Here is a 17,624-nt window from a genome sequence, read left to right as displayed (position 1 = left end):
CTTACAATATCCCACTCGAGCTTGTGTAAGGCTTCCCGGAAACCGTCAATAGACTCGGGCAACTTGGACTTGAGGGTTGACTGAGTAGACTGCGTACTCCCTTGAGCATCCTTGCGGGAAGCTCTGAGAGCCTTACCAGTATGTACCAGCTGTAACGAAGCGTCAGAAATTTGTTCAAGTCATTATAAGGATGGAGGTGACACTTACGACATCGTTGACCATATTCTGCAAGACATCCAGCGGGTCCGGCTCCTGATGAGATTGGGAAGCCATGGCTGTACCAGGCGACAGTTCTGGTAGATACTGAGAAGCCGTTCAAACGAATTATGGGAAGTTATGTTAGTTTAGTTGTCAAAGGACGGTCAGATATCGTCGTTGCTGAACAAAGTTAGGGAGAGCCCAAGAGGTGCACTTCTTGCTAGACCCAGTTCAGCCCCAGGTTAAGTGTTAAGCGCGTCCAGAGGAACGACATCACGTGCACCTCACTAAGGTTTTGAGTTGGATGGATTCACTGACAAGGACAACCGTGAGCAACCAACCAGACTCGCTGAAAATTGAAAGTAGCTTCGCATATTTTTATCCTTAGGGAAACTCTGGGAGCCTTTTAGAGCCTAAATATCTGTGTACGAGCCATATGATTGAGACCTTTGAGTGTTGCAGTCCTGATCGTACGGAACGGGTTGCTTGGCAAAAAGAAAACGTTGGCATCTAGAAGAGTTAGCTGTACCTACTGACATAGCCTTGGAGATCTGACTATAAAAAAAATGCCATATATCCAAAAGAACTGCTTCGGTACATAGATCTGCTTATATTTATGTCGTTCCTGGGCTATCGCCCTCCGTTAAGGTACTTTGAAGGAAATGACCCCAGTTTAACCACTTACACCTTTGCCCTCCAATCATCACCTCTGACTTTTGCAAAGCTCAACGTTGCTCTTATTCTTGGTCTCCAGCCAAGTCTGTCTTTGACGTCTTTATATAAACTTTATACCCCTCAAGTATTCAATTCCAGGGGAATATGCCAATGCTCTATAAGGCCAGTAGGTAATGGATGGGTCGCTGTAGCAGAGACAAGTTGGAGGGCCAAGTACATGTACATACATCGAATTACACCTATATTAACATGCAGCTCCCCTTCACCACTTGTTGTAAGGATTACCTATGCTAAAATAGTTGATATGTGATAACTTATGTGACATGATATAAGCTACTTCGAGTCCCAGCTCAGCCCATGCAAACCCTCTGCCCGCTTCTCCAAGGTCCAATGCAGTTTGTTCGGCTCTATCCCATTCCCCTCTTCCTTCACTCTTAACCCTGACACTTTGGTCAAATCATGGCGCCTAGAACAACAAACAACCAATCGCTGATCAATATACATGCATGGTCTGTCGGGCTTCGAGAGTCGGTAAGGGAAAGCACCTTACCTTACCTACCTTACCGACCAACCACCGCCCGTGTACCTCAGCTCACTGTACGATGAACTATGCAGTGAGAGGTACAAGGCGATATCCGTCCATATGTAAGGCTATGTATGCCCCTCCATCATCCACTTCTCGTCAGCTTCTTCTTTTACTTCTCTCCTCTCAAGCATTCATAGTCATAATCTCGTTGGAGTGGTCCTTGTATCAGGTTTCTTTTGGGCTTTTACGGTTCCTTTCGGTTCCTCCGTTCAATTTCCTTTTCATATCATCGACTTCCATCATCGTATCACACTGCTTCTCTATTGTAGCTCTCTTCTGTCACGCCATCTCCTCTCTTGTTGCTCTCAACTTGTCTCTTTATTTGAGTCAGTTTCTGCCTTTTCTACGTCTCTTTGCCGGTCTTCGATTCTGTGCGCGCCAGGCTACGGAAAAGCACCATCTGCACGCCTTCTTTCAGCCTGTCGACCAGCTCTCATCTCCATCAAATTAAACCCCCCCACGTCTCACAACCGGCCACGATCAAGCCAAGGCCACCGTCTCGTTCCGCTCCTGTGTTACTGTGCCAAACTGCACGCACGCGCAACAATTCGATCGCTCCTCTCCGAAAGCTTGCGCCTTCGTTCGCGTCGCCATCAACCGCTTCTTGGAGATTTCAGACGTTGGAGTTTCCACTACAACCTCCCACCCCAGTCCCAAAGCTTTCGTCTGGACCCCGTTGTCAGACCAGACCCAGACGCCGGCCCCTCTCTCTCTCCCTGTGCCCACCGTGTCACTCTTAGCTCCAGGTTGTCTACTCGTCCAGTTGGACCCCTGTCCTGTCAAACGCTAGGAGGTACAGGTACATATTGTCACCGACCGCCGACTCTCCACCTCGACCGACCGACTTCAGTACAACACAGCTCATAGGTAGCCTCCAATTCCTCTTCTACCTCTGCTTTGTCGTCCTATCCTTCCGTTACTCATCCTTCTTGATCATCACCCCAGACACGATATCATACAACATGGCCGACGCTGGAACGCCCTCTAACCCAGGCCAGCTGCCTCCCCCCCCTCAGGCTGGTGCCGGCGCCCCTGGCTTCGAAGCTGGCCAGAATGGACAGCCTATGGCCCCTCCGCCTCTGCATATCCCTCAGAATACCAACCCGATCCCGACTGCCATCACCTCCCCCAGATCCGCTGCCGATCAAGGAGGCATCATGTCGCCCACCAGTGCAGGTGGCTTCCGTCGTGCTGCCCCTGAGCCCAACAAGCGTGCCCTCTACATTGGTGGTTTGGACCAGCGTGTAACTGAGGAAGTCTTGCGTCAGATCTTCGAGACTACGGGTCATGTTCAGAACGTCAAGATCATTCCCGACAAGAACGTAGGTCTTGCTACAATCCTAAGAAATTTTGTGGATGTGGCATGGTGGGCTAACAGTGCATTCACAGGCGCGTGGTTATAACTATGGCTTTGTCGAGTATGACGACCCTGGTGCCGCTGAGCGTGCTATGCAGACCCTCAATGGACGACGAGTTCACCAATCGGTACATTGCCCCTCAACGAAATCCAACAACATCTCGAACGTCGCCCGCTAACCGTAGCTTAGGAAATCCGAGTCAACTGGGCCTATCAGTCGAACACTACCAACAAGGAGGACACCTCGAATCATTTCCACATCTTTGTCGGTGATTTGTCCAACGAAGTCAACGATGAGGTCCTCCTTCAAGCTTTCTCTGCTTTTGGTTCCGTTTCAGAGGCTCGTGTCATGTGGGATATGAAGACCGGCCGATCTCGAGGTTACGGTTTTGTTGCCTTCCGCGACCGCCCTGAAGCCGAAAAGGCTCTGAGCTCCATGGACGGCGAGTGGCTCGGCTCGCGAGCCATCCGATGCAATTGGGCAAACCAGAAGGGCCAACCTTCAATGGCCCAGCAGCAAGCTATGCAGGCGATGGGCATGACGCCTACCACCCCTTACGGGCACCACCAATTCCCAGCACATGGCGTCGCTAGTTACGAGGTTATTCTGACTCAAACTCCCAGCTGGCAGACAACTGTCTATGTCGGCAACCTTACACCTTACACAACTCCCAACGATGTGGTTCCTCTGTTCCAAAACTTCGGTTTCGTTGTTGAGTCTCGATTCCAGGCCGATCGAGGTTTTGCTTTCATTAAGATGGATACCCACGAGAACGCGGCTATGGCGATCTGCCAGATGAACGGGTATAACGTTAACGGACGACCCCTCAAGTGCAGTGTATGTTTTACCCGTGTTGCAATTCAGAGATGGCAGCTGACAATTGACCACAGTGGGGCAAGGACAAGACGCCTAGTGCTCAAGGAGCCTTTGACCCTGCTCAGCCTTACAGCCCACAGAGTGCTCAAGCTCCTGGCTTCCCGGGCACGCCTACATACTATCCTCAGTACGGTGGTAAGCGAAATGTGAGCAAAGCTTAATCGTAGCAGTAGCTGACAATGACTTAGCCCAGTACGGAGGACAGCCTGGAAACTACGGTGGACCACAAACTGGATCACCGGCCGGCTATGCTGGATCACCAATGGGATATGCTGCTCCTCAAAGCGCGGGCGGCTACGGCAGGGGCCAACAGCCTCCCAATGCTGAATGGGCCCAGCCTCGCCCTGGACAGAACTTCAACAATGGATTTGGTGGTTATCAGGCCTAGGGGGCAACAACCAAACCAGAGCAAGACAAGCCAAAAAGCTGGACGAAAGCTGGACATGGTGGTATCGGGGCGGAGGTGTCTACCACTTGATCATGCCCCGGGACGGGTTTCTCTTTGTCCGCTTTTCATGATTCCCCTTTCTTCTTTCTCACGTTTCTGTGGATTTCTCTCTTGTGCTTGCTTCTGTTGCTTCCATTACTCTTTTCTCAGTATCTTCAAGCATTATTACAGTTCAGGCCTGTGATACCCCCGTTCCGTGTTATGGGAAAAAAAGGGCAATTTTCCTCTCTTGCTTACAAACGGATGTATGCATTTCTCTCTTCTCTTCTCTTATATTCCTGTTTCGTCGATAAAAGTCAGGGAGCGCCACATGTTTCTCAAATCTCTCTCAATCTCAATCTCTATCTCTCTCTGTACGAGCGCTAATTCTAGGATACCACCAACATTTCTTCACCTTGACTTTGTTGCATTAAGTCAGGAGCCAGTCTGGCACTTTAATTTTCCCTATCTGACGACGTCATGAGCGTTTCATCCATTCTTGTGTCTCATGGAGCATCTGATTGATATTTCAATGGCTGGCGAAGGGGGTGGCAGTTCCATTCCGTGGATTCTCACCTATGTATTTAGCGGCGACCTTTTTCTTTCTTAACGGGACATTTTTCTTCTTTCTCCTTTTTCATTAATACTTCTCGCACACGATATGATGGAACGACGACTTGACGACTCTGTAAGATTGATGATAAAAGGTGAGGAAGTGGAAGATGTCGGAGACACGCAGGTTGGGGGTCGTTGGCGGATGTTGCTCGAGGTGCATAGGATTCTCTCGAAGAAAATTAGGCGACAAGACGGCGGCAGTTGATGAAACGGATGAATAAAACAACAAGACAATCTCACTTGACTATCGGTCGTGGAACCCTCGGCCTTTCTCTGATCAATTGGATAATGGCGTAGGGTGACACCACAATCGAACCGTTCTGCCGAGATGTTGCCAGTCTTCAAAGTTTCCATCTCGATAATGATGCCCAAGCTGAGAAGTGAGGTTTCTACATGTGAATTGGCATAGCAACAGGCCTACGTGTTAGATATTTGGCACCAGTGAACCCCAGTAAATGTGTAAATAGACGCAGGAGCCACGTAGGTTCAGATTGGATGGATGGACAGATGGGATGGCAAGCTCATGAAACGCCAACGAAATAAACGGGGCAGAAGAGGCTCTGGGGTTTGATACCTACAGGCTACCGTCTTGTCCTACCAGATACGGTGAGAAGGGCCGGGAGCCGTTTAGAATGTGAAACTTGATTTTTATTCCGTGGTAACTCCTCAGGACCCTGAAAAGGACGTCATTTTTAACATGGTGGGTTAATTGGCTAACGTCTATGGCATGGGTAGTAATACCTATTGGGCTGTAGATTATGAGAGAACCCATGTTGATGATGACAGCATACCTAGGTAGGCAAGTTAAGGATAATGCCAATGATAATAGATTTGTATTGGGAAATTGAGATCGTAAGCTGACCGACTGAGGGAGGTATCGATCAATGAATGGTAATTTCCGGGGTGTATGTGTTGTGTGTCGCTCATGTCAGAGGCAGAGTCATAAGCCAAATTCTGGTGCGCGCGTACATAGTAGCAGAGGATAGCCGGGAAGGGCTGATAATGACCCCGCTGACCAGAGGCAACAAGATACTGTATGTACTGTTAAAAATTACCCTTGTTTTGCCACGTTGTAAATCGGATCGACTCTGATTGCGCGTGGAAAGGCAGAATATGTGCATCGTTGAGTAAAAGTCAGTGGTGATTTGACAGTTGATAGAGGGGGATCATCACAACCTGTCCACTGCGGCGTACCCCCTTGTTGTTGTGGCAGGGTAGTAGAGCAGACTGGGAAACAAGCCTAAAGCGCCGCAAATCTCGCACGTTTCTGTTTTGCTCGTGTACCTACGGCCTTCAGTAGGCACCTGATGTAGTGGTTACAGTGGTGGGCTTCTTTTTGACTTTTTGCTGTTAGCTGGGAAGAGCCGAGTGAGGAGTCAAGACCAAGAAGATTTCTACATGCATTTACTTGGTCCAATGTAATTGCGTAACGTTCAGCTGTTGGTTACTTTATTTTGCTGCAACGAAAGTTTTGTGTCCATAGCGTTAAGTTGCTGATACTTGATGCATATATCGTTGCTGCAGATGTTTCAACGTCTGAACTCGGCTCGTAACTCGTGTTGACGTGAGCAACGAAGGACAACAGCATGAAAGTTAAATCATACGCAATTAAAGCGTTGATATAACTAGCTTTTATGTGTTGGTAAAATGCGCTGAATTCTAATTGACTTGCAATTGAGAAGATAGGTAGGTAATGGAATTTAATTATATCTCGCTGAGGCAGGTGGGCTTATTGCAATCTAAGGTAATTGAGGTGATATCAACCTTCTTGACTCTTGCCCTCTCTTCTTCCTCTGGCATCCATCTACAGACAGTCAGTATCTGCACCAACGAGATCTCAACCTCCCTCCCACATCAACTCACCATCCATATAATGAATGGCTTCATTCATCAACGCTCTGAAGACTAGAATCTAGAGCATCCCTTCCTATACAGCAAACTTCCTCCTCATTTTCCTTACCCTCTTAATTCTCGCTTCAACGCTTGAGTCCTCTACCGAACCAATACCTACCATCTACAGATACTTTACCTGATCTTGTTTTGCTTGACCTGACTGCCCATATCCAACCCCCGGGCCTTGGCTTGGGCCTCCACTGTCGGCCCAATCCATCCTCCCGCCCCCTCATCTCTCTTTACGGTACGGTACGAGGCGACGGTACGATATTCTGAGAGCCTGGCGTGCCCATTGTTGCTCCTTCTCAATACGCACGCTGTAGCTGTTGTTAGTTCTATTAGGACGGCCTGGGTTAGTCCGTTCTACCGCAATATTGCCTAACCCGTTCTTACAGGACAGGACCTGCGCGACGAGACCCAACTCGATCCATCTCCAACTTGGCGAGCGACCACACTGCACCCGGCCCAACCAGCAACCAGCAACCAGCTGCCAGCCAACCATCACATCCCATCCATTTTCTCTGTGCTCTCTCTGCATTGGATTGTAGCTAGCAGCTAGCAACTCGACGCTACACTACACCATCCAGACCCTTCTCCTCTTACTCTCATTTTTCTCACTCCCATCCTTCATCCTCCCCCCGTCGCTGGGATCTCATCGACCGTCGACATCATCGTCTACGCCCGATAACCACGCATTACGCATCCCCACTCGCGACAACCACCACAACAACAACGATTTCACTGCTGACCACCGACCGCCTCTACTTAATCGCGGCGATCAAACTGACGCTGTCGCCCTAAGCTGCTTGATTCAGCTTCCGCAGCAGTCAGTCAGCGCAATGGATCCTCAGTGGCAGCAATATCCCTCCGCGAACTCGCCTGGCTCCTCGAGACGACACAACGGCAATACCCAAGCCCCTCGAGACTACACCAACCAGCCCCCGCCTCAAGGCGGATACAAATACGACCAGTTCCACGGCGGCGCCCCCGTCCATTCTGCTGCTGCTCCGCCTGCTTCTGCTCCCGTTGGTAACCCCAACTCGGCCGCCTCTCCAATCTCACCTTCGCAGATGCGCGACGGCAACGGTGACGTCGCTATGCACGATGCTCATGATGCTCATGCTGGTATCAAGTACCCCATGAGGCCCCTTCATCAAGCTCACATGTCGGGCAGCCGCCCCGTCAACCTTCACTCACCTCAAGAGTCTTCCGTCGCTCAACGATACTCGCCCATGGAGGCCCTGTCCCCCACTTCACCTTACGCGCCCAAGTCGTCTTCAAACAGCCAATTCACAAGCCCGACCTCCCAGCGACAGTCGCCTACACGCCAGCCTGATTATTCTCAATCGCCATATTTCCCCGGCGCCCGCCAACACCAGCAAGGCCAGCATCTTCCTCCTATCAACCCTTACGCGTCCGCCAGTCACCAGGAAAATTATCCCTCTTCCGCTGTCGGCAATCTCGATGCTGCTTTTAACCTGGACCCCAAGTCTCCTCGACGGCCTGTGCCCCAGCAAGTGACCAGGGGCCCAGTTCCCGAGTTCAAGCAACTCTCCTCGCCCGCAGATCTGCAACCCAAGGTCAATTCACAGCCTCCGTTCCGTCGCGCCAACCCTGAAGGCGGTTTTATCAGCGTATGTTTTCAAGCCTCTACAGCTTTTGACACACTTTTGCTCACGATATGATCAGCCTCTTCAAGCTCTTACTGTTCAACTGCCTGCTACTTATCGCATCTGTAACCCTAGCTTCAAGTATGAGTCGTCGCGCAATCCTCGCAGAGTCTTGACCAAGCCTAGCAAGGGTACCAAGAACGATGGCTATGACAACGAAGACAGTGACTACATCCTCTACGTGAACGACATTCTTGGATCTGAAGAGGCCGGCCACAAGTATGTTGTGTAAAACTGAAGTTTGTTGCTTATAATTCTAATATATTCTTAGAAACCGTTACCTTATTCTGGACGTCTTGGGGCAGGGTACTTTTGGTCAAGTCGTGAAATGTCAGAACCTCAAGACGCAGGAAGTAGTGGCTGTCAAGGTCATCAAGAATCGTACTGCCTACTTCAATCAGAGCATGATGGAGGTTTCGGTCCTTGATTTGGTACGATCATCAATTCCATACTTCAAGGTCCGCACTAACAAGGAGTAGCTCAACACGAAGCTTGACAAGAACGACGACCATCATTTGTTGCGACTTAAAGACACTTTCATTCACCGCCAACATCTTTGCTTGGTTTTTGAGCTCCTTAGCGTCAATCTTTACGAGCTTATCAAGCAGAACCAGTTCAGAGGACTCAGCACTACTTTGGTTCGCGTGTTCGCTCAACAGCTCCTTAACGGTCTCGCACTACTTAATAAGGCTCGCCTGATACATTGCGATTTGAAGCCTGAAAATATTCTTCTCAAGAATCTCGAAAGCCCCATCATCAAGATTATTGATTTCGGTTCAGCCTGCGACGAGCGACAAACAGTGTATACTTATATTCAATCTCGATTTTACAGATCTCCCGAGGTTTTACTTGGTCTTCCCTATTCTTCGGCCATCGATATGTGGTCCCTTGGATGCATTGTGGTGGAACTGTTCCTGGGACTTCCCTTGTTTCCAGGATCTTCTGAGTATAACCAGGTCTCGCGAATCGTTGAAATGTTGGGTAACCCCCCGAACTGGATGATCGAGATGGGGAAGCAGGCGGGCGACTTTTTCGAAAAGCGACAAGATGAGTTCGGACGACGGACATACCAGCTTAAACCCATGGAACAATATGCCCGAGAACGTGGCACCAAGGAACAGCCTAGCAAGAAGTACTTCCAGGCCAACACCCTTCCCGAGATTATCAAGTCCTACCCCATGCCTAGGAAGAACATGAAGCAGAGCGAGATAGATAGAGGTAAGATCCGAACTGGTAGGAATATCATGTGTGCTCATACTAACCGTGATAGAAATGAACAACCGCATCGCGTTCATTGACTTTGTCCGCGGCCTTCTTACAATCAACCCTCTCGAGAGATGGTCTCCCCAGCAAGCCAAACTTCATCCGTTCATCACTCAACAGAAGTTTACTGGGCCTTTTATACCACCGATGAATCTCAAGTCTAGCTCGCTGAATAGGTCTCCAGCACCTGGCACCCAACAACAGCAACAGGCCGAAGCACTTAGCAAGCAGCGGGCTCAAGCGGCAGCAGCTCAACACCAAGCTCAACACCAAGCGCAACAACAGGCTGCTTCAGCTGCCCCTACCCCTTATGCCAATCAGTACGCGCCTCAAGGCCATACGCAACCGCAGATGTACGGCAACAACTCAATGTATTCTCCCGGAGGCAACCACGCCAACATGCCTTCGGCATACGGCCAACAACAACAACACGGGCAGTATGGACAAATGGTTATGTCCCAACCGCCCCAGCAGATGCCTCAGGGGCAATATGCACAAATGCCCCAGCCCAACATGTATCAGCATCAACAAGGTGGTATGAGGCCAGCACGTCAACGGGCTTCAACCATGGAGCAGCAACAGAGCGGTATCCCCGCTGCCATCCAACGAGTAGCTAGCCATCTCGACCCCAGTCAGCCGATTCGTCTACAGCCTAGTCCGGCGTACTACCCACCCACTGGAGAAAGTATGGCATCTGGCAGCATCGATAACCGAACGGCAGCAGGTCGAAGAGGTAGCCGCGTGCAACAGGGTGGCCGAGGCAACAGGGACTTTATCCGCAATTTGGAGGAGCGCACTCTGGAAGAAGGTTTTATGGGAAACCAGAACACCTGGCATTGAAGTGGCCTAACCTAACAAGGGACCAGATGTCCGCGCCAATCTGTGATGCGAGCGACTTCACTCGATAAACGAAGCCCTGCCGCCGAGGTCTCTGCGTAATAGCGTGCAATAGGCCGGAGTTCATGGTTGGTAACGAAGCAAAACTCCATGGTGGTTCTAATGTACTAGAAGTCCGTCCTCCCTTCGAAACCCATGCGCCAACGAGGCAAGAGACGTCCCATGCCATATGTGCGTGCTCGGAACTATCCAGTCGACTTTGTCAGAATTGGTTAAAGAGGAGGCGTGGCTCCTTTTCATAGCCAGGGAAAGGGAACTTCAGCGTCAAGGTCTCAACGAACTCGAAGGAATGATATTCAGACTCGATTACAATGCTACAAGCATTTAGCACAGGAATAGGTTGGGCCAAATTACACAGATCCATGATGAAAGGGGTGGTGTTTGTTTACAGGATTTCTTTGTCTCGACACGATGAGGCACGCCTCAGAAACGGCCGCGGAAGTTTTGGGTTTACTCTAGGGGCTGCGTTCTTTTTTTTTCTCGTTATTTTTCCTGTTGTCAGTATAGCTCTTGGAGGGACGGGGTTTCTGGTCAGGAATTCAACATGGTGCAGAGTTGCCAAATCTCGGCTGAATATGATTCATGCCTATTGTAGCCTGGCTGTAGATATTGTTATTCTTGTCTCGACTTCTTGGTGTATGATGACGGAGGGACCGCGTTTGGCATATCATGGGTAAGGTTCTTGGGTTACAATTCCCATTTTGTAGTTGTATTGGTATTATTTGGGTTTGGGCGGCTTCAAAGGGGTCATTTCTGCGCGGACGAATCGAGGTATAAAATCATGAATTACCCCTGATGAATGCGAATGGTTCTCCATCCTCAAGTGATACCATTGTCGGGAGCTGGGACAGTGAGCTGCTTCCACATGGTCGTAACTGGTATCCATTTTTAGGGGTACCCGAAGTATAAAGAGAGAAAAATGAAATGATTAGCTTTAATAGCCCATTTTGGACACGTGAACCCCGAACGCCCAGCCCAAAATTTCGTACACCCACTGCTCCCCTTGTTGTGGTTCACCATGAAATTGCCCGGCTATTTTAATGCTGATAGGTACCTCCCAGTCTGTTCTCTAGAGACCATGTCCCAACAAAGGTTGCGAAGTAATCGTCAAATGCAATAAAGGAAAAACAAGAGATAGGCGATAGTTCATCATCGCCCACCGCGACCTCTTTGACCACCTCGGCCTCGTCGGTTGCCGCCCACGATTTTATCGCTGTACAACTGGTTGTTCCTTGATGAGCCGTTTGTGGTAGTGGTGTCCATTAAATCAGGGAAACCCATTGAGCCATCAACAAAGTTGTCGTTAGCGTTAGGCTTGTTTCCGCGGGTGCCACGGGGACCGCTTGGGGCGTTTCTTGGCGCATTGCTGGACGTAATGGTATTGCTTGAAGGGGCTCCTAGCTTAGGGTAGACCTTGATGATTCTACCATCGGCCTGTAACAAGTTTTAGCAAGAGTTCTGAATGGAAATTGGTCCCGATGGACTCACAGTCTTATCGTTGAAGGTCTCGATTACTCGCTCACCACCCTCGCGCGATGCAAAGGCTAGCTCGAAGAGGAGGAATGGGTTTGATTTGACAATGCGACAGCTCAGAATCTCGCCTCCGATGGGAGTCATAGCGCTCTCGATATCAGCGGCTGTGGTGCCAGGGGCAAAGTTTTGTGCCAGAATAGTGAAGGGACCTGCGAGACCCCGAATTGTCATTCCCATGCCATTGCCAGCGCTGCCCTTGCCTTTCACGATGTTGACTTGTTGTGGCGCATCGCCAGAAGTGTCCATGCGATCCACGGCAGCGGAGAGACGAGCAGCGCGGCGGTTGTTGGCTCTCTTATGAGCAGCATTGGGAGCTGAGATGCGGGAGCTTAGGTCGCCTGAGACAGAGTGATGCAGATCGTGTGTCCATTCTCCGTTGACATTGCCAGGCGCAGGCTGGGTCGAGCGGGTGCCGATGGTGGAAGTTCGCTGCTGTACATGTTGGCTTCAACTAATCGCTTCCTGTCTTTTGCTGTAGCTACCTTCTTGACGCCGACACGGCTTGCTAGCGATTGGCCGGGGGCGGACTTGAGCTTGGAGGGGGCGCTTTGGCGACGGTTCTTTGAGAAGATGCGATCGGCAAGGGCTTCGTTCTTCTTTCGCTCACGCCCTGAAAAACGATGTTAGGGAAGAACATGAGGGACTTGGAAAAATTGATAGTTGCTTACCCTCGTTGATGATCTTTTCGAAATCTGTAGCAACCTTGGCCATGATTGAGGTGGTATGAAAGAAAATCGGTATACGGCAGAAATCGATGAGTATAGTAAGATGAGTTTAGAAGGACAAGGGATGACTGATGATACTTGGAGGATCAAACAATTCGCTTGTTTTGTCTCGTCCCTATAAAGGTTAAAAGAAAAGAAACGTTGGCTCGACTGGACTGGACTGGACTAGACTGGACTGCGACCGCGAAGCGCGTCTCCAATTAGAAATGGGAGAGAGTTGTTAGCGACCTGCAGGGGAAGGGGGTGGCTCTATGGCAATTACAGAATGTACATGCATTAGGTACCTCAAGCGCGGCAAAGTTAAGCGCATCTCATGCAACGCTCCTCGCTCAGCTGATAAGATAAGAGATTTTTTTGGTGCACCTACGGACGGATCCATTCTCTCCAGCTCTAACTTGGGTATATCTGGAATTCCGTGATCAACCTAGGTACTCAAGCAGCAACTCTCCCATGGCTGATAGGTTATTGCACGGAGGCGCGTGCCTTCGGAGAGCTCTGCAGCTCGCACCGCGGCAGAGACTAGAAATTCGGCCTGCTTCTGCTTTCCAAACCCGTTCGTTTCAACACTCACAGCGCATGTTCAACTCTACGACGACACCGACTACCGAGGTGACGACTACAGCTCAAGACGCAAGCTCTATAGCTGATGCTATCACGAAAGATGCTCCAAAAAGCCTCGATGCACCAGCCGACGAAGCAATATGGAAAAAGAAGGAAACCCTTAAAATGGAACGGGCAGTCAACAAGGAGTTACAATATCTGAACAATGACCCTTGGAAAGTTGCAGAATATGTCAGAAGAGCGCTTGAAGCAAAGAAATTCGATGAAGCCCATCTTTTGGTTCAAAAAGGCAGTAAAGATATGCAATTGGTCGTGCCATGGAATTTACTACTGGAATATCTGCTCGACCAGCAACAAGTCAAGGCAGCGATCAAGCTATTCAACGAGGTAGGCTTGAGATATAGTCCTCGGGTTCTTCTCTCATCTGTGATACTGACATTATCTGAAGATGAAAAAGCGCGCACAATTCCCCAATGCGCAAACCTACACAACCCTGTTCCGTGGTCTTGCCAAGTCGAAACACCCTAAAACCGCCGTCTTCGAGGCTGTAAAGCACTATAACGCCCTTTTCAAGGACTCTCGCCTAGAACCAAACAGCACTCATCTGAATGCTGTGCTCAGCGTGTGCAACCGAGCGGGCGACCTGGACTCCATGTTCTCCATCGTCGACACTCTCAACGAGTCAACTCGAGCTCCGACTTCCTACACCTATACTACCGTTCTCAATGCTATACGATTCAACACGCTTGATGGCTTGGAAAACTTGACGCCTGAACAGAAGGAGTTCAATCTCAAAAATGGTTTTCAGCGCGCCAAATCCATCTGGTCAGAAGTCATGAGTAAATGGAGGCAAGGACGTCTGATCATCGACGAGGAGCTCGTCTGCTCAATGGGTCGTATGATGATCATATCAAGCGACACCAACGAGAAGAAGGAGGTCCTTGATCTCATTGAACAGACAATGAACATACCCAATTTGTCCAAAGTCAAAAAAATGTCAGCTGAGGAAGCTCGCAAGACAAATCCTCACACCGGTCAAGTGGTTAAGAAGGATAAAAATGGTGTCTTTACCAGTCCTGGGAACAATACTTTGTCTCTAATCCTGAAGGTTGTGTTGCAGACGAAGCTCAACAGCCTGGGCATCAAATACTGGAATTTCATTCTTCGCCAATATAATCTCGAGCCTGACCGGGATTGCTGGCTGCGCCTCTTTAGCATTCTCAAGCAAGCCAAAGCAAGCGGTCATGCTACTGAGATTCTGGACATAATACCAGCGAGTATCGCTGGACCAGACTTCTATCGTATAGCCTTTGAAACATGTGTTCGTGATAACATCAACCCAAATGTCATCAAGAATGCCGACCGCGCGCTCGATAGCATGATGAACCACCTAGAGGTGCCCGACGCTCATCTCATGCGCCTGTACCTCAACGTTTCTCAGTCTACGCACTATCACTTGCGTGCTCGTGCTAGAGAAGGGGACGTGCCTGGTGCCAAACGTGCCTATGGCGTCCAGATCACCGACGCGCTTGATCGTCTGTGGGTGCCCTACCGCAAACTACACGATCACTATTTCGAACGAGTTAAAGCTGTGACGAAGGAACAAAAGAAGGCTCTTTACAATGATCAACGCGAGGTAATTGCTCTCGCACGCATCATGTATGGATCATTCAACAAGGTCATTCAGCAGGAGATGCTCCCTGAGGAAGACCTCAAGGAAATACGCCCTGTCGGGGGACGCATCAACCGCGAGATCCAGGCCTTCTATGCCAACCGGGAGGAAACGGAACCCAACTTGCGCAAGACGAAGGGTCGTGGCACAGCCGAGGAAGATATGTCCGCACACAATGAGGCCATGAATATGGTCAACTTTTGGGACACCACTCAAGCAGGAAAGCCCCGATCCCCAAAGCAGACAGACCAAGGGAGGTTGCATCGTGATAATGGCCCAGGTGATGGCTATCGACGCGACGAAAGCTCAAGGTTCGAATCAAAGCCTCCAAGGCCCGCCCCCCACTCGTACAAAATCTACCCTAAAAACAGCCAGTCGCCACCTGGAAGGCGAATACCAGAGCAAGACCTGCGCAAGCGGAAAGGCGGCACGCGGCCGGTGAGGCAACCCGTTTATGGTGGCTATCCGGGCCCCAAGCCTAACTGGAACGCCATTCGTGACGACAGGAAGTTTCGATAACAAAATGCTGAAGTCGAGCCGTATCCGTGGCTGCTACAGGAAACCCACTCGCCGTTTTGACAAACCGCGGCGTTGAGGCTCCTGTACATTGGAGCATCGAATTGTGCTTGGGTCCATGAATAAGAGCTTTCAATGGGAAAAGCTTGTGTAAAACTAAACTGATGTATGTACGATTTAGACGCAAAAAAGAATGCGAGGGTGTACTGATAGAGCATATGGCGGCGTTTTGTTGGGCGATGGCACTTCTCTGCATATACAATACCTCACTTACACAATTGAAGCCTTGGTCCTGTTGAATATTTGTCATATCTATCATCCAGGCCATCACAAGCTTGAGTATGGAAGGTTGTTTTACCATGACTATCCATTCTGCTTTATTTTAATCTCGGTTAGGAATAGGTAAAAAAAAGGGAGTCTCTGCTACTAGTTGACTACCTTCTACTCTATAGCCAGCTTTATAAACTACTTGTTAGGTCCAGCTTAAACAATAAAATACCCCCATCAAGCCCAGTAACATCACTTAAGTTCGAATTGAGACAACGAATCAAGATAGAGATTCGAGGCCACGGTACGATATATTGACCTGCTGCCTTGGCTGGATGATCGATCTGAGAGCTGCGATTGCGTATTCGACGTTGATGAATGTATGGCTGACGGTTTCTCGCCTTCTTTGACAGCCAAGTACGAACTTTTGAGTAAATTTGTGGGTAGTTGAATCGTGGTGGCCGAGGTCCACCGCGATGGCGAGCATTGGCCAGGTTCTTGCATGGAATCATCTTGCATAGACAGTAATATGCCGGAATTACCCTGAGTCCAGTTTGACGGAATCTGACCTCTTTGCGGGTGGCTATAGCCTCCAGATTTGTTAAAACGACGAAGTGAGCCGACTATTGTCGCAGGAGCGACTAAATCGCAAGAGGACGAGGGCCTGGTGATAGATAGTGTCTTCCGCCCTACCGGTTGTGATGTAAGTGCTGCCGAGACCTTGGGACGAGTTGTGATGCGTTCACGCTTAGTAGTGGAGCGCGGCGATTTGTCTTCCAGACGCTTATCATCCGGTGCCGCTTCTATGCAAGCTCGTAAAGTAGATGATCTTTCCAGGCTACAGCTAGACATGTCAGGAAGAGGATCTAGCTGAGGTGGACCTTTGTCGATGACTGGTGAAGGGGGCGCGAATTCAGAGTCCTTCAGGAACGGCTTGGATAATTCGGAGATATGAATGCGTGACCCAATTGGAAACACTGAATGGTTACTCGAGAAACTCCCATTGCGAGTCCATCTTTCTCTGGAGTATTGGAATGCGCTGCTGAGGCTCGGTTGGTGATAAGAAAGATCTTCCACTAGAATATAGTCAGATACGCCGCAAGCGAGTACTTATTAGCCCACCCACCTGTGCTAAGGAGATGAGGAACTCCTGGGACTTCAGATACTGACAATTTCTCCAAATTTGTTGAAGAGGAAGCTGTCTTTCGTCGTTTCGGTTTCAACCAACGCGCAAGATGAGAATACGACGAATTCTGAGAATTTGATCTCTGGCTTCTGCGCCGTGTTGACGTATTCTCGCTAGGTCCATCAAAATCGATTTCCTCAGATCTATCGAGACGAGCCCTGCGGCGATTCAGTGGCAGTCTCTAGCTGCTAATCTTGTTGTGAGGCTTGACAAGCTCAGGGAACGGAAGCGGATGCTGAGGCTGAGGTGGGATCCTTTTCTTGAGCTTCGCCTGCCAGGCACCAAAGATACTGTTGGGCATGATGTAAGTATGGATGGGATCGGATATAGATGGTTTGACGAGACAAAGATCGTCAATTTTGACTGATGTGTGGTGAAAAAAAAGCGGCCTAGATACTCAAGGTACCAGGTAGGTAGGAAGGCATCCACTGGTACAGGTGCAGGAACAAGTTGAGAGTTTGTGTTACTTTGGGAAGGTCATTTGACTGAGCTTGCAATTAATGCCATAGGTAGCTCTTGCAAGGAGCTTACAAGAGAATATCCGCAAGGACGGAGTGAATTACTGGCAAGTACATTATCACCATCACTATCACCAATTGCCTAAGGTAAGGTAGTGTATCAAGATTGATCACAAGGTATTTCTGGAAAGACGATGTCCTGGAATTACGGCTCCGACCCGGTTTTTATTAATATCTAAGCTGAACTG

General features: G+C 49.5%; 6 protein-coding genes across 6 annotated transcripts; 3 read left to right on the top strand and 3 right to left on the bottom strand.

Annotated features, from left to right (window-relative positions):
• Position 1: 1 nt before the first annotated feature.
• Positions 2-273, bottom strand: FOXG_09483 (uncharacterized protein; the record flags this gene model as incomplete). The annotated part of the gene is made up of 3 exons (XM_018388671.1): positions 2-14; positions 55-149; positions 208-273. 3 exons carry the CDS (start codon positions 271-273, stop codon positions 2-4), a joined length of 174 nt encoding a protein of 57 aa, XP_018246770.1.
• A 995-nt stretch (positions 274-1,268) lies between these two features.
• FOXG_09482 (uncharacterized protein) lies at positions 1,269-5,456 on the top strand. Its single transcript, XM_018388670.1, has 6 exons — positions 1,269-2,326; positions 2,405-2,781; positions 2,849-2,944; positions 3,007-3,654; positions 3,708-3,828; positions 3,882-5,456. Exons 2-6 carry the CDS (start codon positions 2,422-2,424, stop codon positions 4,079-4,081), a joined length of 1,425 nt encoding a protein of 474 aa, XP_018246769.1. The 5' UTR covers positions 1,269-2,326; positions 2,405-2,421; the 3' UTR covers positions 4,082-5,456.
• Positions 5,457-6,495: 1,039 nt separating this feature from the next.
• FOXG_09480 (CMGC/DYRK/YAK protein kinase) lies at positions 6,496-11,413 on the top strand. The gene is made up of 6 exons (XM_018388669.1): positions 6,496-6,980; positions 7,029-8,262; positions 8,318-8,517; positions 8,570-8,729; positions 8,778-9,516; positions 9,569-11,413. The coding sequence occupies exons 2-6, from the start codon at positions 7,468-7,470 to the stop codon at positions 10,399-10,401; spliced, it is 2,727 nt and encodes a 908-aa protein (XP_018246768.1). The 5' UTR covers positions 6,496-6,980; positions 7,029-7,467; the 3' UTR covers positions 10,402-11,413.
• A 194-nt stretch (positions 11,414-11,607) lies between these two features.
• On the bottom strand, positions 11,608-12,702 carry FOXG_09479 (uncharacterized protein; the record flags this gene model as incomplete). The annotated part of the gene is made up of 4 exons (XM_018388668.1): positions 11,608-11,892; positions 11,947-12,423; positions 12,474-12,601; positions 12,660-12,702. 4 exons carry the CDS (start codon positions 12,700-12,702, stop codon positions 11,608-11,610), a joined length of 933 nt encoding a protein of 310 aa, XP_018246767.1.
• A 398-nt stretch (positions 12,703-13,100) lies between these two features.
• Positions 13,101-15,979, top strand: FOXG_09478 (uncharacterized protein). Its single transcript, XM_018388667.1, has 2 exons — positions 13,101-13,664; positions 13,726-15,979. The coding sequence occupies exons 1-2, from the start codon at positions 13,167-13,169 to the stop codon at positions 15,466-15,468; spliced, it is 2,241 nt and encodes a 746-aa protein (XP_018246766.1). The 5' UTR covers positions 13,101-13,166; the 3' UTR covers positions 15,469-15,979.
• Positions 15,980-15,984: 5 nt separating this feature from the next.
• FOXG_20056 (uncharacterized protein) lies at positions 15,985-17,219 on the bottom strand (the record flags this gene model as incomplete). Its single annotated transcript, XM_018400337.1, has 3 exons — positions 15,985-16,808; positions 16,859-17,076; positions 17,143-17,219. The coding sequence occupies 3 exons, from the start codon at positions 17,217-17,219 to the stop codon at positions 15,985-15,987; spliced, it is 1,119 nt and encodes a 372-aa protein (XP_018246765.1).
• Between the last annotated feature and the right edge of the window lie 405 nt (positions 17,220-17,624).

Source organism: Fusarium oxysporum, chromosome 9 (assembly GCF_000149955.1).
Source record: "Fusarium oxysporum f. sp. lycopersici 4287 chromosome 9, whole genome shotgun sequence".
Taxonomy (NCBI): domain Eukaryota; kingdom Fungi; phylum Ascomycota; class Sordariomycetes; order Hypocreales; family Nectriaceae; genus Fusarium; species Fusarium oxysporum.
The sequence above is the reverse complement of the archived record's forward strand: the minus strand, read 5'-3'. Positions and strand labels throughout refer to the sequence as shown.

Excerpts from the sequence above, each read along its gene's own strand:
- FOXG_09482 (XM_018388670.1), top strand. The coding sequence starts at position 2,422 with ATGGCCGACGCTGGAACGCCCTCTAACCCAGGCCAGCTGCCTCCCCCC. Across the intron at positions 2,782-2,848 it reads AGATCATTCCCGACAAGAAC|GCGCGTGGTTATAACTATGG; the intron begins GTAGGTCTTGCT and ends GTGCATTCACAG. Across the intron at positions 3,655-3,707 it reads GACGACCCCTCAAGTGCAGT|TGGGGCAAGGACAAGACGCC; the intron begins GTATGTTTTACC and ends AATTGACCACAG.
- FOXG_09480 (XM_018388669.1), top strand. The coding sequence starts at position 7,468 with ATGGATCCTCAGTGGCAGCAATATCCCTCCGCGAACTCGCCTGGCTCC. Across the intron at positions 8,263-8,317 it reads CTGAAGGCGGTTTTATCAGC|CCTCTTCAAGCTCTTACTGT; the intron begins GTATGTTTTCAA and ends CGATATGATCAG. Across the intron at positions 8,518-8,569 it reads TCTGAAGAGGCCGGCCACAA|AAACCGTTACCTTATTCTGG; the intron begins GTATGTTGTGTA and ends ATATATTCTTAG.
- FOXG_09478 (XM_018388667.1), top strand. The coding sequence starts at position 13,167 with ATGGCTGATAGGTTATTGCACGGAGGCGCGTGCCTTCGGAGAGCTCTG. Across the intron at positions 13,665-13,725 it reads CGATCAAGCTATTCAACGAG|ATGAAAAAGCGCGCACAATT; the intron begins GTAGGCTTGAGA and ends CATTATCTGAAG.